At 38.9% G+C, this 26,308-nt stretch overlaps 1 protein-coding gene across 3 annotated transcripts; it reads right to left on the bottom strand.

The window, feature by feature from the left end:
- Window positions 1–769: 769 nt before the first annotated feature.
- Window positions 770–25,440, bottom strand: fam169ab (family with sequence similarity 169 member Ab). Of its 3 annotated transcripts, none has more exons than XM_060891496.1 (13): window positions 25,250–25,440; window positions 15,748–15,884; window positions 13,924–14,023; window positions 13,030–13,115; window positions 10,632–10,803; window positions 9,630–9,809; window positions 9,104–9,226; window positions 8,130–8,227; window positions 5,030–5,072; window positions 4,225–4,339; window positions 3,309–3,423; window positions 2,408–2,569; window positions 770–2,204 (listed from the first exon to the last, which is right to left on the bottom strand). In XM_060891496.1, exons 2-13 carry the CDS (start codon window positions 15,880–15,882, stop codon window positions 945–947), a joined length of 2,589 nt encoding a protein of 862 aa, XP_060747479.1. In that variant the 5' UTR covers window positions 15,883–15,884; window positions 25,250–25,440; the 3' UTR covers window positions 770–944. The 3 variants fall into 3 exon arrangements, with proteins under 3 accessions (XP_060747479.1, XP_060747481.1, XP_060747478.1); XM_060891498.1 differs by having other exon boundaries at window positions 2,417–2,569; window positions 8,130–8,230; XM_060891495.1 differs by having other exon boundaries at window positions 8,130–8,230.
- Between the last annotated feature and the right edge of the window lie 868 nt (window positions 25,441–26,308).

Raw genomic sequence — 26,308 nt, forward strand, 5'->3', positions numbered from 1 at the left:
GTGTGTGTGTGTGTGTGTGTGTGTGTCTTAACCTTAGAGCTCCCCCATGTGGTAAAGCAAAATGAGCAAACAAATAAATTCAGAGATACAAACTTAAAACCTGTCTAACGTAAGGGGTAAATATATTTCTTTTCTTGTTATACGATGCAGCAAAAGAACTATTTTTAATCACGCTAAGGTCATTGATAAGCATTTATCTACACTTATTATTGTAAATTCTTCATACTTCTTTTAGTTCCAGTCAAATCTAGAAGTCTGTAATACCTTTGTCTTTTAAATGAGGAAAAATAGAACGGAATTTAATGCAGACAGGTGACAAACAAATTGAAGCTTAAACCCTGGTGAAACAGAGAGGTGAAGTCGACAAGGGCTTTTTAAAAATCAGTTCTAAAACGAGACAAAGAATTATTCGTAATGGCTAAATTGGGTTTAATAGTGAATGTTTCGTATAGGAAGGACAGGAAGAGCTGACGTATTTTATACAAAATAGCTTCTTATTTCTACACAGTTTTAGTAATAAAAAGTGAGTTAACAAAAACTTTACTAAGAGTTTGAAGACAGAATCATTGTAACCCAAAATTGCAATATAAAAATCCAGCACTATAAAACCCCATACACAAGGTTTAAGCTCAGTTTTGTATGTGTTTATATAGACTGAATATACTGTACACACACACACAAGCTCGTGCACCCTCTTGCATGCGCGCACACAGAGACAGAAGAGATTTAAACCACTAGTGGCTGTTCTGTGCTGTTTTGTGTATTGGAACCTTTCATTTTAAATGACTATTTCTGTGTGTGTGTGTGTGTGTGTGTGTGTGTGTGTGTGTGTGTGTGTGGGTGTGTGTGGGTGTGTGTGAGATTCGACTGTTTTCAGGTTATTTGAGATTCTGTGAGCAAGTTTACTTGTGTGTGTGTGTGTGTGTGTGTGTGTGTGTGTGTTTTCACATCTTGCTACGTCGCTTGGCTCTGGTTCGCTGCATGGACTGGATCACTTTGGTTTTCCCCCTCAGCACCCTCTTATCAATCACTGGTGGATCCTGTACATGCTCCTCCTCTTCTGAACTATGCTCTGCCTCCTCCTCTGTCGTCACCTTTTCTTCCTCTGTGCTCATTCCCTTGTCTTCTTCTACGAATTTTGCCTCTCTGTGTTCTTCCTCTTCGTCCTCCAGTGTCATCTTGCTCAGTCTCTTAGAGGTGCGTTTGGAGGTTGGAGGCACCACTTTGGTTCTGGTTCCTCGAAGAACCCTTGAAATATCAAAAGCTTCGTTGACGTTTTTTTCCTCTCCCTCTTCATCCGTCTCGACCTCTTTCTGAGCTGTCTCCTCTTCTTCCGGCATCACTGTGTTGTTTTGGTTCTCTCCAGAAGGCTGCCTCTCCTCGTCTTTAGAAGACTTTACAGAAATGGCGGTCATTACAAGATCATTCACTACATCCATAGCCTCATCTTGCCCTTCTATTCCGTCAGTATCGGTGTCAGGTGAAGAAGACGTCTCTTCGGTGGGAGGATCTACTTCGTTATCTTCGGCTGCAGAAACTACGTCCTGTTCCTCCTCATCAGAAGAAACTACTTGATATTTCTCCATTTCAGGAGCTACTTCCTGTTCCTCTTCAGTTGCAGAATCGACTTCATTTTTCACAACTTCTGGACCTACGTCCTGTACCTCCTGAACTGAAGGAGCACCTTTCGGTTCCTCTACATCTACAGTAGTTTCATCTTTTTTTCCTGTAGCTACAGGATCTCCTTCCTGTAGCTCCTCAGCTGCAACAGCTACTGTGTCTTCCTTCTCAGCTGCAGGAGCTCCTTCCTGTTCCTCTTCAGACACAGGAGCTACTATGTCTTCTTCCATATTTGCAGGAGCTACTTCTTGATTCTCCTCGGGAACCGGAGCTGCTTCCTGTTTCTCATCAGCTTCATGGGCTACTTCTTGTTCCTCCTCATCAGCAGGTGCTACTTCCTGTTTCTCTTCATCTACAGGAGCTACTTCTTGTTTCTTATCTGCAGGAGCTGCTGTAGGAGCTGTGTCTACTTCTTTCTGTACCTTGTTAGCAACCCCATTCTTCTCAGCTGCAGGAGAATCTTCTTTTTGTTTCAGATGAGCCACAGGATCTATTTCCATTTCTTGGTTATCCTCAGTAGCAGGAGCTGATTCCTGTTGCTCTGCAACTTGCACCTCTTGAGTATCCTCAGTCTGAGCGTCATCCTATAGAGCAGAGATATATTTTATTCCACCAGTTAACAGAATCATGTCCATTATATATTTCTTCAAGGTTTCAGCATTCATTGATATAAGTCCGTTAAGGTTTATATGATGACACAAGACAAAATCACATAAGTCAATAGCTTACAGTCAAGCATAGCAGCGATGAATACTGTGTATTAGGATCATACTTGTGTATGTTCAACCTTTTGTACCGGAGCTTTGCGTTCCTCGGCCACCTCCTCAACCTCCATGTCCTCTCCTTCCTCAATGCCAGAGCTGTTCTCCACACCGGATTCATCCTCCTCATCTGCACCCTCCTTAACCTCTTTGTTATTTTCAGCCTGTTTGCAGTTCACTTCCAGAGTCTTCAGTACAGGGAGACAGAGCATGCAAAGGCATAAAAAAAAAATTGCTTGTCGCTCATAAATTTACAGGTTCTGCTTTAACTGCAAGAATACTGAGTGATTTCCAAAACTAAGGATGGATTCTGATCATTACCCAAAAAGCCCCACATGATTAAAAGCTGATAGTCCCAATAAACATCAAACAGACGATGTGGTTCAAGCATACAAAGCAAATTCATGCATTTTCCCAGTAGCCTCTATATTTAATGTGTTCTGAGATGCTCCCTGAGATGCTTTTCTGCTCACCATGTTTATAAAGAGTTTGAGTTGCCATAGCCTTCCTGTCAGCTCATCATGTCGCAGCAGTGCAATGCATACAATCATACAGATTCAGATCACATCAAACATTAGAATGTGATCTCAGCGACTTAAACTGTGGCAAGGTTGTTGGTGTCATATGGACTGGTATGAGTATTTGTGTAACATCAGATGTCCTGGGATTTGCATAAAACTGTCCACACACAGAATAATAATGAAAACAACAATCCAGTAAGCAGGAGCTGTGGGTAGAGATGCATTTTGACGAAGGAGCCCAGACTGGTTTAAGCCCACAGGAAGGTCATGGTAACTCAAAACGCATCACAAAACACTTAAAACTCTGGGGACTGGCAAGCAACCAACTAAACTAAGAACACAAACATCCAAAAGTGGTCAGGTGAAGATATTTTAAAAATTGCTGGCAATTCTGAAAAAAACTTACTCTGTGTGTGTCTATGTGTGATACCAGGGTCTCAGTAGGAGCCTCAGGCATTGATTCAACTGATACACCATCAGCAGGGTGTAATTCCTTCTTCTCCTCTTCTGTTATTTCCACCCTGTGATCACACATTCACGTCAATCAGATCCACAAATCTCACAACACTGAAATTCATCAGTTTTACCTTCATAATCTAAACAAGATTCTGCAGATCTTTAGCTGTTATCCATGGACACGTTTTTTGACTTGTTAATTATCCTTCTTATTGTATGTGATGCAAAAATCTGTTTTAATTAAACGTTTGAATTTTACGTTGTAAACGTCTTAATTACTGCCATTCTCCTGTATTTTGTCAAATTTGATTTGTATATTCTTAATTTGTATATTAGGAATGTTTGGCCTTTCTTTTACCTCATTCTTAAACCTCCATAAAGCAAGTTATGGTTGACGTCTTAAAGTTTAAGTATGTACTGTAGGTGTAGTTACATTTTGTTTATAGGAATTTCTAAATTGGTGCATAATTTTTTTACTGCAAAGACATTCCTATCTTTACTAAGGGTGCCAATAATTCTGACGTTAACTATAGCCATGCATGGCCTTTTCCCCATGTTGTACTGTGCAGCGGAAATGCACAATAATTACAGAGGATATGGTAATCTCTGCTGAGGAACAGACGTATATGTCTAAACATATTACAGTTTGTTAATTAATGTGCACATCAAGTGCCTCAGCAAGAAATATTATATATATATATTTATTAGAGAGAGAGAGAGAGAGAGATAGATAGATCATCTTATGGTTTTCCACTATTAGAAAGAAAATACCAATTTTCTAAATACCTGACCCTAAAAAGACCCTAAAAGGTGTACAGAAAGAGAAAAGGATGAAGCTGCTTTCTTTTTTTGTTACAATGAAAGACCTGTTTATTTTCTCTGGCCGACTATCCAACCCCTTTGGCTCCTGTTCGTCACGGACTCGCTTCCTCCTCCTGTGCTCACTGCTCCGGGTACGAGTGGAGATTGGTGTATCTAACTCTGCAGAAAGGGAAAAAATGTTTTCCATATTTTATAGATTTTAAAACCTGCAACTGAAATGAACTTAAAGTTAGTGACCTGGTAGTCAGAGACACAAAAGGACGAGTGAATACAAGAGGTCTAAAAATACTGGATACTGGTTTTATGACTCACTTCGATCTTCAGAGTATTTTAAACAAAATCTGAATAAAGACATTTTTATTTCTGAATCACAAACAATGCAAAACTATGTGGAATTTTTCTATGTATAAAAAGTACTAAATAAAGTGTTCACTACTACAGGTTCATCTCAATTCTCCCAAAAATTTGAAATAGAGCTCCAAAGTCGACTAAAACGTCCTCCTTCCACAGCCTTGTTCTTGATCACTGTATGTTTCAGCGGGGCTGCAACACTTGAAAGCAACTACAGAGCTTTTCCTAATGGATATAACGTGGTTGTGTAACCATATAACCTTCAGGCATTGTGATCCAGAGATATTTATACATTTATGGAAAGATTTTTTTATGCATTTTTACACCACGAGTGAATACTTACACAATTATACTTCAATAATTCATTACTATTATTCTGGGTTAATATGCTATGCAAAATCCCAATAAAATCGATTTCAGTTCCTGACTATAACACTACAAAATGACCAAAAGGTAAATACTTATGCAAACCATTGAACTCCTTGGAAATCTACATACCTTCAGTTACTTTATGATGCTTGTTGAACACAAGAACGTCTTCCTGTGGGAAAAACAAATGGACAAAATGAGCTGAAATACCCTAAATAAAAAGGAATGTATATTCATAAAAACAATTCTCTCTATCTCCAGAGGTCATTATTCATCTTTGTATTCTATCGCTTATTAGCAGTTTGAGAAGTTTGAAATATTTTTCAGCAGATTCAGGTTAATCCTTGTATTTTTTGTCGTATATTTTTACTTTTTGTTGTAAATCGAGGGCTCTCAAATTCATTTGCAGTTAATGATGTCTTGAATTGCAATATACATGTTTATGTAATTACATGAACCACCTTAACATATATTTGATTTATAAACATAATCCAGCTGCTGAAATATTAGGCTAATTATTCAAATGCGTACAATAATATTTCAAATTCAATTTGTATTGGTCACATACACAGTATGAGATGAAGTGAAGTGTTTTTTTTTTTCATATTATAAAAGAATTAAATAGAAGAGGAGAAGTTCAAAAAAAAGTATATATATATATATATATATATATATATATATATATATATATATATATATATATATATATATATATGTATATATATATATTTAGGCTGGTAATTTAACGCGTTAATTAGATTAATTAATTATGAGAAAAAATGACGCATTAATATTTTTAACGCATTTAACGTGCCCTGCCCCTCCACACACCTGTACCAACGACTACACATCTTGCAATAAGCTGTAGTGGCGAGTTAGTCAAGCATGATGCCAAACGACACAGATCTGCCTGGCTTTCTGAAGGGCAAATTTAAATTCAAAACTCTTTCCAAATGGAGCCACTGATAAAACCAAAGTCCTTTGCATTCTCTGCAATAAGGAATTTGCCTACCATCGAAGTAGTTCTAGCATGAAATACCACCTGAACTCAAAACATATTGCGAGCTCTGCAGTTAGCACAACCCCGGATGCTGCAGGCAAGCTCCGCCAAACCACGCTGACTGAAAATCGCCGCAAATTAAGTAAGTCGTCCTCAGAAACACTAACAAATGGACTGTAGGCCTGTTAATATTGTGGAAGACAAGGGGTTAATGGATGCTTTTCGAATGGCGTCTTCCGATACAAGCTACACACTACCGGCGAGACGTACAGTACTTTCGAGAATAAATCGGCTGTATGACACCGAAAAACTATCAAAACAGGAAAAATTGACTCAAACACAATATGTTGCTCTGACCGGAGACCACTGGACTTCAATCAGTAATCACAACTATCTAGGTGTTACTACTCACTTCATCGATCGTAACTGGACACTTCAGTCCTTCGCGTTAACGGTAGTTAAAACAGAGACACTGCATTATTCTGATGTATGTGCCGAACAGTTCCTAACGGTGGCAGACAAGTGGAACATTACAGAAAAAGTGACCACTATCGGAACGGACAGCGCTCAAAATATGGTTGCAGCGGCAAGAAAACGTCCGTTTGATCACATCCCCTGTGCCGCGCACATATTGCAGAGGACCATTACTGTTTGCCTTTCGGACAGTGGGTTTGTTGATGCATTGACAAAGTGTCGCAAAATTGTAGGACATTTTATGCTAACACAGAGGAGCTACATCAGCAACAAACAGCAATCGGACAACAAAGAGAGCAACTGATACAGGACGTTTCAACGAGGTGGAACTCATCACTCGATATGATCACACGTCTCTTATGGAATGAAGAGGCTGTTAAGGCTACTTTAGCCCAACAGAAACACAAGTTAGTCATGCTGACTGCTGCTGAGTGGGACAAACTGCACAAGCTGCAGATGCTCCTTGAACCATGCAAGTCTGCCACACATCCATCCCTTTTGTGGTTCCAGCTATATTTGTTACACAGCTAAAATGTCCTAGAGCTCTCACTAAGCAAAGGTAAACATGATTTTTAAAAGAAAAAGCCTTTAAAAAAATTAAAGTTAATTATTAATTAAAGCATATGTTAAATATGCTTATCTTGGCCTAAACTAAATGTACTGAAATGTATTTGACCTTGTTATCTTCCACCTCAGGTATGTGACTGAACTCCTTGGGGGTAAAACTTATGTTTCATGCTCTGTGGTGCTGCCTGCATTCTGCCACCTTAACCATGTAATGAGGGTCTCTGATGAAGATCCAGCATATGTGGCAAGGTTCAAGACTGCCTTCAAGAAAGACCTTGCTGAACGCCAAGCTGTCATGAACAATGAATGGCTGAAACTTTCATCAGCTCTTGTCAGTTAATGCAGAGGCCCATATTAAACCGTCTTCCTCAGCTCGCAAATATTTGGCCACGCCTGCAACCTCTGTACCACGCGAAAGACTTTTCTCACTGGCGGGCAACATTGTGCAAAAGAAGAGGGCATCTTTAAACTCAGAAAATGTAAACAAATTAGTTTGTCTTAGCAACTGGTTGAGGGAGAAATAAGAAATTAGGGTTTCTTGTTAAATTACTGTTTGTAGCCTAAGTGATAGGCTTGTGTTCAATAAAAAAAAACTGCTTTTTGTTATATCAGTTCAATCTTCCTCAAACACAATCATTTTAAATGACATTTTGCAAGAAATTCTCAACTAATATTTATGTGCAATTAAATGTGATTAATTAGTTAAATTAATCCCCACATCATGTAATTAATTAGATTAAAATTTTTAATCGCTTACCAGCCCTAATTTATATATATATATATATATATATATATATATATATATATATATATATATATATATATATATATATATATACACACACACACACAATACAGTAAAATAAAATTAAATATTATAAGATAGACGAGATACAATACAATATATTAAAACACAATTAGCTGTTCATAATAGAGTAATGGAAATAGAATTAAAGTGGATTGTCCAGTAAAAGATTAGACAAAACATAAAAATGCTACAGTGACTGATGAAATACATACATTTTATCTATTGATTTGAGCCGTAGTTCTTTTTTACTGTTGAATTTTTTTTTTTTTCAGGGAACACATTAGACCCACGCTGACATGATCTATCAGATGACTTGTTTTTGAGTTATTCAGGTTTGAGCTACACAAATTCAGTACAAACAAAGAAAGAAAGAAACATACGGTGATGTTAAAACTGGTGTCTTCTGGTTCTTCCACCTCGTCCTCCACAACATCTCCATTTTGCCCACTGCCACCGCCATGGTCACCTTTATGAGTGTCTGCTTTAGTACAAAGCATAAATGTAACAAGTAACAAATGAGTGTGATCAATAAAAAAAGGAATTATGATTGTCAGTCAATTACAGTCATATTTTCGCTACACATGACACATATGTTGATTTTGACGAAGGTTCAGATTTGAGCATTGACAGAATCTGGTGTGAGATTATCTTAAAAAAAATAAATAAAAAGCCTAGTCCAATCACGTGTGCCTGTCTTCACGGTTAAAATTCTCACACATGATGCTAGACCTCCTGCAGTGTTCCGTTTAGTGTTTTTCCAGCTTTCAACTTGTCAGCTAATTAGCAAGGCGTTAGTTTGTTAAATTAGGTGTTAAAACAGACAAGATAAACAATGTCCAATGCCAAGAGAAAACACTGCTCCTGTGACACACTCATAGCTTTACCAAATCATCTTAACCATAAAGTTGTTGATGGTGGCTGTGAATAAATCACGTTTAAATTTTAGTTTGAAGGATTAAAAAGACAGCAGTGCTATGGTTACTAGCTAAATCAAATAATTTAATGAATGCCTAGCTAGCCTAGCCAACTTGCTAGAGTTTATAGCGTCTTAGATAAATGACTAAATTAAATCCACATTTTTAAAATATATATATATATATATATATATATATATATATATATATATAAATAAAACAATTGTACTTTTATGTTTCTGCCCACTTTTCTACTACATCTTTGATTTAAGCACTGATTTACTCGAGCGGCAACAAGCCTTGTTATTTTAGTCCAGTAATGTAGATATGTGGTCGTATTTCTCCCCCAAAATGTTGGACAAATTATTTTCATTTGGATTTTTTTTTTTAATCAGAACTAGAAACTTTAACCATTTTGTTAACCATTTGTACGTATTTACCATTCAGTGGTATAGAGCTGAGTTTATAAGCCACTTTGGTCCTCTGGTAGGGGCCACCGACACTCTCTACCTCCCAGAACAGGTCTACATCAGCTGGGTAACGGTCCAGATAACGCCTACACACTGCAGAGACAAAGATAAATCCAATGGCCAAAAAATTCAAAAATAAAAAGGGGCATTTTTGTTTTGGTCTCCTGGATGTTCACTGTGGTAAGATATCAAAAAATGATACTAGAATTTTTATCCTTTTTCAGTTTTTTTTTTATTTTTTTTTTTTTATAAACAACAAGTTTTTTTTTTTAATAAATAGCATTTATGTTTTCAAAATGTCCCATCACAAACAGTGCAATATCTGAAATTTGGCATAATTAATGAAAACTTTAAGCTCTGACTGGTTTGAGTATTCATAAACTACTGATCTGGGATTTTTATAAACAACAGTCTCTAGATTTTACACAGAATGGTCCAAAACATAAATATTAAATATAGTTCCAAAATATAACTATTCAAATAAAAAAAATCTTACCATTTGTCATAGCTGGAGACAAAGGGTACCTTAGGCCAAGTTCATCCTCATTAAAAGAATCCACAAAATCCTCCAGTATCTGCAGCCCATAGCCTTTACCCCGGTGAGCTTTCCTCACAAATATGGAGTCCATGACAGGGAGGAAGTAGCACTGACCCAAAGAATTATTACACAGGCTACCTGCAGGAAGCACAATAAAGCAATTCATTAAACAATGAAGCCAAGATATTTTGTATTTCAGTAAAAAGAAAATCCAAGGTTTTGTCTCACACGGTTATGTGAATCTCATGTTGGTGAGACTTTGGACTTAGATCTGATGTCTGGGAAGGCCACTGATGTAGTGTTTGGAGATGTAATGAGCCGAGTACATTGTGGCCATGAAGAGATGTTTGTGGTACGCAACAATAGTCAGTCTGTGCCATTAAAACAATGCTTGATGTATTCCCAATGTGCACCAAGAAAACATTCCCCAACACCATTACACCACCACTTCCAGTCTGAACTGTTGGGACCAAGCAAAAGAGATCCATGGATTCATGATGTTGAGCAGAGTGATCATGATCCAGCAGACTAGGTGACGTTTTTCCAAATCTTCACTTACGTCTAGGTTTAGTAATCCTGAGCCCATTGCAGCATCAGGATCAAGTTCTTGGCAGACAGGAGTGGAACTTGACATAGTCTTCTGCTGTTATAGTTTTGACCTGTTGTGCTTTCTGAGATTCTTTTCTGCTCACCACTGTTGTAAGGAGTGATTATATGAGCTGCCACATCCTTCCAGTCAGCAAGGACCAGCCTAGATATTCTCCTCTAGCCTCTCTTTATTAACCAGCATTCGAACCCACAAAAATATGTACAGTGTTTACATTATACAATGCTGTACATCAGTGTAACACATACAATTAAACATGCCTTCAAAAGAGGGAGTTCATATTACTACACAGTGTCTCTATAGAGTATAAAATACTGAATAATCAGCTGCAGATATTAAGAGGGTAAACAGACCTTTTGGTTTGACTGAGTAGAAGCCAACAGCTTCGCCATTCTTCCAGAGGATTTTGGCATAGTCGTTTTCACCGTGGCACAGGAAGGGCATCTCTCTACTTCCCATCTCTTTAGTGCGGTAAACAATGCGGTTCAACACGTACAAGACAATCCTTTCACCCACAGTTCTTACCTAGGAGGTAACAAACAAACTAATAATAAATAAGAATGAACAAACAGACGCTTAAAAAAAAAGGGTGTGCAAATACCACTGAGCTTCCTTATTCATCATTTTTATCCTTGGCACGAAGACATAATCAAACACGTCCACTCGAGATGTCAGCTCAATATATTCAAAAACTTTTTAACAACCATTTTAACAAACACAGAACTGACATCTATATTATCAGGATCAATTATTATAAATACCTCCTAGTGAAATGGAGGTAATTAATTATTTTATGAATGTGTATTAACAAAATAAATACCACACACCCTGGTTATCTGAAGATGTTTGGTTATAATTTTAATAGGAGTTTCATTTATTTATTTTTTTAACTAATTTTATATAAGCACTAAAAGCAAACACTAGATCTCAATTCAACTCGAATAAATAATGCTACATTCAACTAAAGGTTGTTTTTGACCTTCGGAATGAGAAAAAAAAAACAAAGAAAACGGCTTCAAAATTTCTCAGGAACTCAGAATGGTCTCCTTAACTCTGAGTTTCAGAAAATTACCTCTAATCAGAATAGCTGTGCAAAATATTATTTGCTTTAGCTCCGTCAACATATGGACATAGCAGCTTGTTAAATCTAGCACTGATTATACAGTTTGCTGTTCTGTACATCTGTACATCACACGCATATGTGGGCCTTCACCCAGTGCTATCTGGTGCTACAAATCTGAAACTACACAATTGTCCTTGTATGCTGTAATTTTAAGAAAACCTGTCCATCATGACAATGTCCTGGTGCAGAAAGCAAGCTCCAGGGCTAGAGTGGAAAATTTCGAGAGGCCTACACGGAGTCCAGACCTTAACTCCAATTGGGATGTCCAACATACACAAATGGGTGTGATGGAAAAGAGTTCACATACTTTTGGCCAAATGAGTGTATATCACTAATCACAGTTAGCCAGCTACTTACTAACACAAATGCTGTTTTCCCCCCCAACACTTTGGAGCTCGAATGTATGAAAGACATCCAGGAGTTTTTTTCAATTTTCACTTTTGATTCATTTTTAGACTGAATTAGTTTAGAACGCAGCATGGATGGAGCCTTGGTGGTTAACACATTTGCCTCACACCTCCAGGGTTGGGGGTTTGATATGTGTGTTTGGTTTGCAAGAGGTTTTCTCCCCAGTCCAATTGTCTGTGAACTGTGTATGTGGGATTGCACTCTGCGATGGACTGGCATTCTGTCCAGGCTGTACCCTGCCTTGCACCCCAGATCTCCTGGGATAGACTCCAGGTTCCCATGACCCAGTAGGATTAGCCGTGTAGAGAATGGATGAATGGATGAATGGATGGATGGATGGATGGATGGATGGATGGATAACAAATTCAACAAAGTTTAAAACAAAAACATGTGCGGAGACCTGCCTAGAAGTTTACGTAAGTAGTTTCTTCACAGATATTAACGCAGTTAAAGACTGCAGCATGAACTGCCAAAGCAAAAAAAAAAAACCACAAACCAACTATTGTTTTCCTCATCGGTTGCCATTTAACAAATTAAGGTCTAAGTTGAAAAGCTATGCTCTGTCTAGGAATGGAAATCATTTCTAAGCCAGAGAAATAAAGCTAATTAAGTATAATGAAACTAGTGCATTCCACTAAATATCACATTTGTCTAAAGCATACTTAAATTGATATGATTATTACAGGTCTAGAAGAATGTTTAATAATTACAACCCTCACCTTTGAAAGCAACCAGCTGTATGTGCCACCAAAAATAAATGTGGTTTATTTGCTACATCATGTATTCTGTTGGCATGCAAATTTGATTTGTTTAGTGAGTCTGGAAGAACATGTCCTTTGGCACTGTAACACATGGTGTTATGTCCTCTTTGGCTTTTGGAAACCCACTGAAAACAAGTGTGTGTGTGTGTGTTTGTGTGTGCGCACATTTGTGGTTCAGGACCAGTCTTAGGATAAAACAAATCCATAGATCTGCATATGCAAAACAACTGAAAGCGATCTCTATGTTTCATACACCATTATTTATATCTCTGCATCACTTTCACACATGATACATACAGGACACTCAGATCAACTGAAATATTTAAAAGAAATTAAAAAGTAAGTATTGACCAAGGTTAAATTTTTTCAGCTTAAAAAAAAAAAAAATTCTCGAAATATGGTCTGAAAATGAATCCAATATCATAATATAAGAAAGGAAGGAAGCAGGCCATGCACTACCTTGATGAGCCGGTCACGCTTGGAATTTGCTGTTTTTAGGATATCCTCCATAGAGTACCACTTATTAGCCAAAAATAAAGCCACAGCTAGAGAAGGGAAAAAAAAGTGAATACAGAAGAAATGAAGGATTAATATGTTGTCACAGGTGCCATATTTAATTGAGCTATGATTAAAACTAAGAAAGCCACACAAATTTCCCATTTAAATTCTTTCAATTCCAAGTTTCAATAGCTAAATAGTTTTGTCGTTGAATTAAAAAAAATCTATCTACTGTATATACGCCACCCGGCTAAAGAAAAAAAGCTATTCAAGATATTGTATTGACTAGCTGGTGACAAGGTAAGACAAATTAAATTCAATGATCCAAAACATTTCAATTTTTGGTTGCCTTAGTTATTGCATTAATACAGACTAAAGAGATCCTTCACAGGAGGTCAGGAAATTGCTATGAACTGTGGTTTTCTGAAGGAAGAAATCGTGTTATAATTACAGAATCAAGTTACGTTCCTTCACCATGAAGCACATTACATATACAAAACATTTTTGGTTTGGTTTAAAACTTGAGAAAAACAAATTATACAATTTAAAACTAACCCCCAGAACACACTTTGTTAGGTCACTTTGTTGTAACTCAAACACTATTTGTATAAAATTGATCATAAAAGTATATTTTAACCATATTTAATCCGGACTTGACCATGAACACTGTTGAACATACTGCATGATTATGGACGTTATAACCAGTACTTATTGTGGTATTGCAAATATTGAAAACATATTACTCTTTTACATATAACGTTTCTGTGGTTTAGAATAATACATTTCAAATTCAATTATTATTAGCAAATGTACAGTAACTAGTTCTTTAATCCAAGAGAAGTGAACGAAACCCACCTGTATGTTGGTCCTGTGGGGTGAAGAGAGCCAGGATTTTGTGCTGGAGATTGGCTCCATACAGAGGAACAAAGCCCACACTTGACAGACCGATCTGAACCTGAAACCATTACAGAACTTACAACGAGCAGCTGACTCAGCAATAACACAGCAATAACAGTTTCCCCTCAGTTTACAGCAGACAGCATTTCACAAACCCAGAATTCCAAAGAAGTTTGGTTTTAGGCCAAGCAGTTTAGGTTCGTTTAGTTTTTAGTATGCAACAAGCCAACCAAGGCAAAACTATCTGCTGTTCTAGCCTTAGATTTTGCTATTGGCAGCAGGAGGCTATAGTATAGTCTGTACAATGCTCTACATAAGTATTTACCCCATCCCCTTTGACATTTAAACAATTTATGGAAAGTCTTGCAGTCTGAACTTATATGTCATGAACTTATACATTATACAAAGGTGAATGTGTTTTACAAGATCGTTCTAAGGCCAAATATCAATATGATAGAGCTTGATCAATTTGGTCAGAAATATCACGATACAGGAAAAGCTGAAAGAGTACCACAGAAGAGCTGTAATCGAAGACAAAAATGTAAGTGAATACTTGCGGAAGCTACAAATGTCGGACTTTTTTGTTTTGTTTAATTTGTTGTTTATTTAAGCAAGATACTCTACACTCGTGGAACTCCCTGAAAGTTATTAAGGCAAAACACTAGTACGCTTAAGGACAAGGTTATGCAGAAATGCACACTTTTATTACACTATTTAGAATTTTCTGAAAAGGCAAAGCAAATATTTACCAGTGGACAGAAAAATTGCTGCGTTCTGTACAAACATGAGCATGCTGCTACTGTAGCAGGCATAAGTGAATGCGCAGTCTTGTGAACATCTGACTCTGAGACCTTACCATATATCTGGGCTACAATTTACATGAACCAGAAAGTCCTCACCATGCAAATATGCTACAACATGAATGTCATGAACACAGGTTTTGGATGGAGACCAAAAAACTGAAGCAATGAATGTACTCCCTGCAAATATTTCCAGGTTGTGTAGGAATTAGCATGATCTCTGTCGAAGGTTACCGCAGCTTTAAAGATCATGGTGTTGTTTCATGGACTTTATAATGACTGTAATGCCAGCATTACTCTAATGTGGAGCTATATAGAAATCAGTGACTCTGCAAAAGCCACGCCAGAGAGTAAACACTACAAGTTCAGGGTTTCCCCCAGAAAATTTGTTAGATAAGGCGGTAGGGTTTCTTCTTTGTGAGATAGACCACAGACTTTGTACTACGTTTAACAATTATTAAAAACAGGCACGTGCAACCTACTGTAGCTAGCAGGTGAAGAACTCAAACAACAAAATCACCAGCTAACTGCAAAGTGCTGCGGGAAACCCTGAAGTTTGTTCAGAACGATTAGCCTTTTTCAAATTACTGAATCCTTATAAATATATCTAAATTAAAATGCATAATACATTTGGTACCAAATTTACCTCCTGTAGAACGTCTAAATTACAAGAGAACAATTTTAGGCTCAGAAATTCAGTTAAAATAGAATTGCCATGATGCATAAAACAAAGCTATGTAACACAAACACATTGGCGAGCATCGACATAGCGCGGGTAAATTATCATATTATAGGCTAATCTGCATAGTATGACATAATGAAGGACTAACTATGACAGAATTGACCAGCATCATCATTAAGTCCTTAGCTCTGGGTTGTTTTATGTAGCTTAATGTCTTTTTATGTAGCACCATGGTCCTTGAGAAACGTTGTTTCATTTCACTGTGTAGTGCATCAGCTATATATGGTTGAAATGAATTACCTCCTTCCCACCAGGCAGTGTGAAGTATTGTGCGTGGTCAGGGTCAGCGTAAAGCAGCTCGTTCATGTAGCTACGAGCCGAGCGTTCAAGCTCCCCGTGACTCGTGGCTTCTAGCACATCCACAGGGAACTCCATCCCTGCATGTGAAAAAGATTTAAAGGTCAGACGATTTCACACTATAACACATTTTCAACATTTCCAGATGGTCTCTACAATCCCTTTTGGCAAACCAAACGAACAGGATTTCATTTACAGTTACGGCATCTGGCAGACGCCCTTATTTCAGAGCAATAGATTTTTTTTTAATCTCATTTTAAAGAACTGAGCAATTGAGGGTTAAGGGCCTTGCACAAGGGCTACAACAAAAGCCTTTGATTCAAAGCCAAACTTTGTCCTGGGTTTGTTTTGATATCTCCTTGCTCTTCAGTCAATTACTATGATTTCCCATAGCACAGGTTTCCACGAAAAAAGGGGTGAATACTTTTAAAATTATTTCTTTCTTTCTTTAAAAAAATCTAGGTTTTAACTAGGGATGCACCGAATATTCGGCCACCGAAAACATTCGGCCGAAAATGGCCCAAAAGTGCATTTTCGGTTTTCGGCCGAAAGACTTTGATCACCGAAACAACACGGCCGAAACAGTTTGTTGTGATGACGCAAACAGAAACATTTACATTTACAGCATTTGGCAGAAGCAACATGTCTGCGGTGTGGACGTATTTCAGTATATCTGAGAAAGATCCACGGATGGCAATTTGCAAAACATGTAACGCCGAAATTTCAAGAGGGGGGTGCGTCTGCAAAGACTTTCTCCACGTCGGGTTTAATTTATCACCTAAAATCTAAACATCCCGATCGCTATGCTGAATATGAGAGGAACGTAGCACAGAAAAGCAAAACCCCTCCGAGCAATAAATAAAGCAGCGCACACGAGAAATGATCCAGACCGCGATGGATGCGGAGAACCCACGGAGAGGGAGCAGCGCACAGCGCAGGAGGAGGAGATCGGAGCGCAGAAAAAAAGACTCGTCTCTCGGCACCAGATGAGGTGCATGCACCCTCGTTGTCTGATATGTTCACTGAAATCCTGCAAGAAAGTACCTCAAATAAGAATAGGTAGGCTATTTATTCTGTTCTGACTTAGGCTACTATGTGACTATCAGATTGTAGCCATATTTCTGCTAGATATTTTTTAAATTTGACAATATTAATTTATGCTCTGGCCCTATTTAAATACACTCTCTCAAGTCTTTCTCAAATGTCAGGCAGGCGACAAGCTTAACCACTCAACAGCTAGATGGTTATCTGTCTGATGTCCCCATCCCCAGAAGTGATAACCCTCTTGTCTACTGGAAAAATAATCACGGCCGCGGCCACGGTACTTTGCTCCGTGCACAAACACTGACAGCGAGAGACTGTTCAGTGCAGCAGCCCATGTTCTCGATGAGAAGAGGAACAGACTTCACTGTGATAAAGCAGAGAAGCTACTCTTCATCCAGAAAAACCTGCCACTTTACCTCAAGAAGTAGAATGGGCTTGTCTAGTGTTTAAATATTTATTATCCACTTTGCACATCTGCAATTCTTGGTGCATTTGTTGTTGTTAAAGTTCTACAGTTAACATATGGGCTATGGCAGTCTTTGTTTTGATACACTATTATGTTGTAGGCCTACAGTGAAAATATTGTGGTATCTTTAAGCAGTTGCACTTGTTCTGAATGCACTTTGTTTTTATGAAAGAACATATTTAAATTTTACAACCTTTCAGCAGACCAGAGGGTCCGTACATTATTATTTAATGTACACATGAGTGCATTTAAGTTAAACATTTAAGTTTGAATTTTAATTTATTTTATCCTGTGCATTGTTGCAATGTGCTATAAATAAATATTTTCATAATTTTGTAATTGATTTATTCTTTGAAACTTTAATATTAATTGAAATGCCTTGATTTTAGTAAGGTTAGTACACAGTCATAGCCATAAATGCAATGGTAATAATTGGCATAATTTCTTTCGGTGTTTCCGTTTTCGGCCTTGCTTTCCTCTTTTTCAGTTTCGGCCAAGAATTTTCATTTCGGTGCATCCCTAGTTTTAACAGTACACGATGTGGAATGATTGGAGAGAGTGAATACTTATGCAGGGCACTTTAAATGGTACACATGTTACACATGGATGAAAAAGTCACAAAAGGGTGTGTAAAGTTCTGAACCCTGAGAAGGCAATTCAAAGTGCTTGATGGAGACGTGTCGCCTCAAAGCACCTAACACTTTTCAAATTTTCTAAACACCCGGTTTAGTAATTTGGTAAAAAACAAAAGATTTTTCAGACTAGGGTTACTCAGACTGGCAGACACACACTCGTGTACACGCACACACACACACACACACACACACATTACTAGGCCACTGGCATTTTTCCCAGCTTCTCTGTCTCGAGTTAATCGCAAACTGTCACACACCATCTGTGTCACAATGCTAATCAGAGCGTGTGTGTAACATTAAAGCAGCCTGTACTGTCATGCAAACACAAACACGCTTACAGACCTACAGAGAAATATGTAAAGCAACAAGCTATACAAAGTGCAGACTGTAGTTGTGTTCACTCTACGTACGTTGGCAGTTTGCATTGTGTTTTCTCTCATCACAGCAAATCAGGTGTCGATTAATTCTCTATAGCAGAACGGTTCTGACCATAGCGCAGGCTGTAATTAATAACACACCTGATAACAGGAACAAAAGGTGTCTTGTGGTCGTAAATAGATTAAAAACACAACTTTATTCCATTAACACTGTTACAAAAATCGTATTCTGTAACGACGTACGTTTTGGTGTCCGACACTTTAAGACACACCATTACTGGTAAATAACCAAATTCCAAATTGTTATTTAATGTCTGTGATGTAACACTGATGGCTCACTGCTTCGTTTCATTGTGCAGAGGTTCACTGAGGCCAGACTTTACATAACTTCTTTTCAAAATCATTATAAAACCAACAGAAGAAAAAAAACCATCACCAGGAACTGAAGAGCAGGAAATTAATCCAGAGACAGAGGATCAGAGGATCAGCTTAGAATGCAAAAAAGCCATCAGACTCCTTAATAACTGAAACTGAACTGTTCTGAGCACAACATTCGCACGCACATCAACTGAATGGACTGCACACACACACAGAGCGACACACACACACACAGAGCGACACACACACACACACAGAGCGACACACACACACACACACAGAGCGACACACACACACACACAGAGCGACACACACACACACAGAGCGACACACACACACACACACACACACAGAGCGACACACACACACACAGAGCGACACACACACACACAGAGCGACACACACACACACAGAGAGCGACACACACACACAGAGAGCGACACACAGATACACACACACAGCGACACACACAGAGACACACACACACACAAGGCACCGAACCCCCCCAACTGCTCCCTGGGCACCGCAACATAAATGGCTGCCCACTGCTCCGGGTGTGTGTTCACGGTGTGTGTGTTCACTGCTGTGTGTGTGCACTTTAGATGGGTTAAATGCAGAGAACAAATTCTGAGTATGGGTCACCATACTTAGCTGTATGTCATGTCACTTTCACTTTCACTCACACAGAGCGACACACACAGAGAGCGACACACACACACACACACACACAGAGCGACACACACCCACACAGAGCGACACACACCCACACAGAGCGACACACCCACACACCCAGAGCGACACACCCACACACCCAGAGCGACACACCCACACACCCAGAGCGACACACCCACACACCCAGAGCGACACACCCACACACCCAGAGCGACACACCCACACACCCAGAGCGACACACCCACACACCCAGAGCGACACACCCACACACCCAGAGCGACACACCCACACACCCAGAGCGACACACACATACACACACAGAGCGACACACACAGAGCGACACACACAGAGCGACACACACAGAGCGACACACACAGAGCGACACACACACACGTCTCTCTGTGTGTGTGTGTGGGGCTCTGTGTGCGTGTCTGTGTGTCGCTCTGTGTGTGTGTGTGTGGCTCTTTGTGTGCGTGTCGCTCTGTGTGTGTGTCGCTCTGGGTGTGTGTGTCGCTCTGTGTGTATGTGTGTCGCTCTGTGTGTGTGTGTGTGTGTGTGTGTCACTCTGTGTGTGTATGGGACTAGAGCTGATTTTCCTTGTTATAAGCCATGTGCTCACAGCTATCTTAACAACCGTAAGAAGGTCCTGATCATGTAGCAGGGAGCTGTGACCCATGAAATACTGGTGGTGAAACCTCGCTAAAAGATGACATGTCTTGGCATGACATGGCTGCGTTCAAGTGATAAAACCAGTGCCATTTTTTTCCATTTTGAGGCTATGTGTAGTGTATAGGGTCTCTTGTGTCAGTCAACATTCAGTCAAACATTATGGCATAAAATAGCAGAACAGAACGGAAAATATCAAAACCGAACAGTGCAGCTCTAAAAAGATCACGTACAACAGTGAGCAGTTTAGTAAAGAACTTATAGTATAGCATGTAGGTCAACTCGTGACTCTAAAAGGACTCTATATAACCACAGAGCAGAATACGGTACCAACTGTTACATAACAGCTGCCTATAGGAGCATCCAGTAATATACACCAACTCACACACAATAACTGTCAGTCAGTCTTAAGTGCATTTCTGACTGTGCTGATCTACAGAGTGGGTCTCTGAGTGACAAACCCACATGTGCGTGCATGCTTCCACACACATGCTCACAAACCCCCGTCAGTAAAATTTTGAAAAGGATTTAAAAAGCCTTTAACATACGGTTTCATAAGTGTAACTGAGGGACATCAAGGATCAATCTTGGTTGGAATTTCCGTACTCGAAAACAAGAACCTGTTTCAGATTAGAGGGCCAATGAAATGCAGTCAAAACCTTCAAAAAATAAATAAATAAATATGTACACTCTCTAAAGTAGAACATAAAACAATAAGTGTGGAATTGAGGTGTTTTTCTACTGGGAATAACGTCGACTATTATTATTATTTCAAAGCTAATTATCTCCAAAGTCCAAATGAACGGGGATCAACGAAATATTACAGCGCTCTACCCAGGAAAAGCAATCTGTCTGCTAGAGAAACTACGTCACTTATAGTTCTGTAACAGATCAGATCTCCGGCTTCATTGTCCTGCCATATCTGATGGCACAGAAATAGTGGATAAGCGCGGAAACCCGGAATCAGAGTAATCCTGAATTGTACGTTCAATTAAATACAACGCGATCCCATTTAGAAGGCATATTGTATGATGCTACTAACATTCATTCATTCATTCATCTTCTACCGCTTATCCGAACTACCTCGGGTCACGGGGAGCCTGTGCCTATCTCAGGCGTCATTGGGCATCAAGGCAGGATTCACCCTGGACGGAGTGCCAACCCATCACAGGGCACACACACACACTCATTCACTCACGCAATCACACACTAGGGACAATTTTCCAGAGATGCCAATCAACCTACCATGCATGTCTTTGGACCGGGGGAGGAAACCGGAGTACCCGGAGGAAACCCCACGAGGCACGGGGAGAACATGCAAACTCCACACACACAAGGTGGAGGCGGGAATCGAACCCCGAACCCTGGAGGTGTGAGGCGAACGTGCTAAACACTAAGCCACCGTGCCCCCCTGCTACTAACATAAACGAGGAAAAAAAATCTGTTTCAGATAAATATGGACAAGATAGAGAACCGTTTCTGACATGCCACCGTGGCACCCTTTCATAACTGTACACTTGTGTGTTATCGTGTAGCACAATTTAAAAGTAAGAAAGTCCAAATACAAAACTCAGGAATCTGGATTCGGTCCATGATACATTTTCAAGGACACTGTTCTGTATACAGTTACATTTTCTTTTTTTTCTTCTTTTTTTTCTTCCAAAAAAAACAGAGGGGCAGAATTTTTTTCTGTGCGGTTGAAAAAAATGGCCAAAAAAATCTATCACGATGCGTCGTCAGTATCCTGAACACATGCTTTAAAGGAAGCAACAGTATTCCATGGATTTCCTTCTTTTTCTTAGGTTAGTAACATTAAACCAGGTCTGAAAGACATTTTGTTATATTTGAAATAATTAGATAATCTGATAATCAATAATCTGTTTGTTTTGGATTAAAAAAAAAAGTATAAATTGATTGAAAAAAGTATAAATTGATTGCTTTAGATTAAAAAAAAAAGTATAAATAAACAGATTTCCCCATTAAGGTCATGGGAGTCATAATTAAAGGTTTTTATGGAACATATAATACGAATATCAGTTTGTATTTTATTTATATGAATTTTTTTGTTAACTATTTAATAAGCTTCCTATAGACTGTTGTTAATTCCTGGGTTTATTCCAACATCACACCCTTGATACGAGAATACAACATAGATGACGTATCATGTTTAAACTGAGAAGATGTATCATTTTAAGGGGAAAAAAACTGATTTTAAATTTCATGGCATCAAAACATCTCCAAAGAGTTGGGACAAGGCCATGTTTACCACTGTGTGGCATCCCCTCTTCTTTTTATAACAGTCTGCAAAGGTCTGGGGACTGAGGAGACAAGTTGCTCAAGTTTAGGAATAGGAATGTTGTCCCATTCTTGTCTAATACAGGCTTCTAGTTGCTCAACTGTCTTAGGTCTTCTTTGTCGCATCTTCCTCTTTATGATGCAGCAAAAGTTTTCTATGGGTGAAAGATCTGGACTGCAGGCTGGACATTTCAGTACCCGGATCCTTCTTCTACGCAGCCATGATGTAATTGATGCAGTATTTGGTCTGGCAGTGTCACGTTGGAAAATGCAAGGTCTTCCCTGAAAGAGAGGACGCCTGGATGGGAGTATATGTTGTTCTAGAACTTGGATATACCTTTCAGCATTGATGCTGCCTTTCCAGATGTGTAAGCTGCCCATGCCACATGCACTCATGCAACCCCATACCATCAGAGATGCAGGCTTCTGAACTGAGTGCTGATAACAACTTGGGTTGTCCTTGTCCTCTTTAGTCCGGATGACATGGTGTCCCAGTTTTCCAAAAAGAACTTCAAATTTTGATTCGTCTGACCATAGAACAGTTTTCCACTTTGCCGCAGTCCATTTTAAATGAGCCTTGGTCCCGAGAAAACGGCTGCACTTCTGGATCATGTTTAGATATGGCTTCTTTTTTGACCAATAGAGTTTTAGCTGGCAACGGCGAATGGCACGGTGGATTGTGTTCACTGACAATGTTTTCTGGAAGTATTCCTGAGTCCATGTTGTGATTTCCATTACAGTAGCATTCCTGTATGTGATGCAGTGCCGTCTAAGGGCCCGAATATCACGGGCATCCAGTATGGTTTTCCGGCCTTGGCCCATACGCACAGAGATTGTTCCAGACTCTCTGAACCTTTGGATGATATTATGCACTGTAGATAATGATAACTTCAAACTCTTTGCAATTCTTCTCTGCGAAACTCCTTTCTGATATTGCTCCACTATTTTTCACCGCAGCATTGGTGGAATTGGTGATCCTCTGCCCATCTTGACCTCTGAGAGACAATGCCACTCTGAGAGGCTCTTTTTATACCCAATCACGTTGCCAATTGACCTAATAATTTGCAAATTGGTCCTCCAGCTGTTCCTTATATGTACATTTAACTTGTCTGGCCTCTTATTGCTACCTGTCCTAACTTTTTTTGGAATGTGTAGCTCTCCAATATTTGGCATGACATTTCAAAATGTCTCACTTTCATCATTTGAGATGTTATCTATATTCTATTGTGAATAAAATATAAGTTTATGAGATTTGTAAATTATTGCATTCCTTTTTTTTCACAATTTGTACAGTGTCCCAACTTTTTTGGATTCTGGTTTGTACTATTAGTGCTAATAATAAGTTAGCCATCAGTTGAAATAACGTTGCTTGACATGTGGTCTGTTTCCCTACAGTTTTCACCCAATTTTTTAACCCACCAGCTAGTTCTCCCTTATCATATGACAGCAATAAACCAGGTAGAGCAAATGTTAACGCTCGCTTTCTTTAAGACACATGAAAGCCAACGGCAATTTTTCATATGGCTGAGCATGCTGCAGTGCAGGGCAGCGTTATGTTCACATAGGAAAGTGTTATCTGCCCTCTTCAGCATACATACAGTAAGCTCATGATTGGCTAGCGTTGTTGTGATTGACAGGGGAGAGAAAGTATGCCATACCTCCTAACCTGAAAGCATGGCAAATTCAACACTGAATCTCACTATGAATTTGAGAAGTATATTTTTTCTTAGTTTAGAGCTGCAGTCAATGAAATAAACCAGTTCTGTAGGTTAGTATTTTGTTTCTTTGTAAACTTTTTTTTTTTTGACATTTCAAGTTCATTCACATTGATCAACTATTTTTTTGTTTACAGGAAAATTCTGCCCAACCTTGTGACAGCTATTTAACTGCCTTGTTTATAGAAGTTTTACGATAAATTTAGGAAAAGAGGATATCATTCTTGTCAGAGTATTTCCTATAGTGCAAGCTTCAGAGGAAAATAGAGATGTGGTAGCCTAATGGTTAAGGTGCTGGACTACCAATCGAAAGGTTGTGAGTTCGATTCCCAGGTCTATCAGGTTGCCACTTAAGGCCCTTATTGCTTATAATTGCTTAGTAAAAATCTAAGTCTCTGGATAAGGAAGCAAGTGAGACCATAAACACTGACTTCAACACAAGAGCCCTGTGTCAAAGAGCCCCTTACTATAGCCACAGTCCCCACTATACATGTATAATATATAAACAATTACATAAATGAGAAACACAGATTGATTCAAAATTAAAAACAAGTAGCAGAAACTTCTCACTTATACTGATATAATTATATGCATACTCATTATAACGTGTAATTTATAGTTTTTGGTTGTTGTTTTTTTTTTCCCAGATAATGTGTCTGCAAACACTTTATTCTGAATTAAAGTAAAAAAAAACGAATCCTGTAAAAGTTGCACTATTTCTGCGACTCAGCAGTGGAAGTTTTACTCCAAGGTATGTCGTGCATCTCTGAAACGTGCAGAAAGTTACAGCTAAACACACGATTCACAAAGCAAACGTCTTCAGCTGTCAGCAACGTTGCAGAAGATGAAACCTTCTGACTTTGAGAGCATGGAGCTCGTGCGTGCGCGCGTGCACAAGCTCATCCCTTTCCCCAAACATCCACGCGCCTCACCTGAAGCTACTTCAGATAAACAGCAGGTCTACCGACAGTGTAGTGTGCGTCATTTCCTGCACCACCCGCTATAGTCTCTAAAAGACTCATTCATATTAAATCACAGTAATAGGAATCTAAACAAAACGACGTTGTTGTTGTGTGTGAGCAGTGAGTGGGCCCGTGCCGGCCGGGCAGCTTCAGCCTCTCGCGCTCGTGCGTCAAACAATTTTATGCTTTTCCCAAAGTCTTTTTAAATGACAATTATTTTTTCCAGCTTACTCACCTTCGTCTCGGCGGCGAAGCGACTGTCGTAGTATTTATTTTTGCTAATTCTTATTCGTTTTACTGTAATGTAGCTGTTCCGGCCCACGAGACGTCAGCTCGTTGTGACTCGGAGTAAGTAGCACGAGCGCCGCTACGCCACACTGACACACGCACGCGCTTAATCCAGCGCGCTCTCGCTCTCGGGTCCGCTTTGGGTGACCAGTGTGCGCGTGCATGAAATACACAAAGTCATGTTTTTTTTTTTTTCTTTGTTTGTTTTTTTGCTCTAAGTGTAAATGTATAGACGTTTAACGAACAAGTATTAGGTACAATTAATTAAACTGATTTTAGTACATCCGAATGTATTTTAACTGGTGACTCTAAAATGCTCTTAAGTGTTAATAAGTGTGTGACTGATTTAGGGATCTACTAGATCCTTTACACAAAATGCTAATAAACCAACATGTCCATGCATTTTGTATAAGATTAGCTGCACAATATAGGCCAGAAAGTATTATTTAAGTATAAGGGCCTTGTTCAGGAGCGGCAGCTTGGTGTCCCTGGGATTCGAATTCATAACCTTCTGATCAATAGTCCAACACCTTAACCACAGAGGTATCCCTTCCCTATACACCTATATGTGAGATTTTTAAATACTGCCACAAAGTCTGAAGTACACAATTGTTTAGACTGCTTTTCTGTGGTGTAGCATTAAGATTGTCCTTCACCGGAGCTAAAGGGCCCAAAGATCCAGCATGACAAGACCTCTGTTCACAGCGCTAGGTCCATGAAGACATACATGGTTTAACAAGGTGCGAAGAAGTCTAGTGCAAATCCTTATTGGATGTTTGAAGGTTATTAAACAGTAAATGGGAACTAAATATGAAAAGGATGCTAAATAAGAACATATTCAACAAAAGCAAGCAGTCAAAGATATAAACAATCTAGTGATGTCTTTACAATTTCGGTCAGGTCTGCATACATGTTTAAAGAGCACTAGATAGGCTTGGAAGGTCAAAATAATGTAAGAATAATGTAATACATTTTGTTATAATACAGTTTGACAAAAATCTTTAAT

The sequence above is a fragment of the Tachysurus vachellii genome, chromosome 17, assembly GCF_030014155.1.
Source record: "Tachysurus vachellii isolate PV-2020 chromosome 17, HZAU_Pvac_v1, whole genome shotgun sequence".
Classification (NCBI taxonomy): domain Eukaryota; kingdom Metazoa; phylum Chordata; class Actinopteri; order Siluriformes; family Bagridae; genus Tachysurus; species Tachysurus vachellii.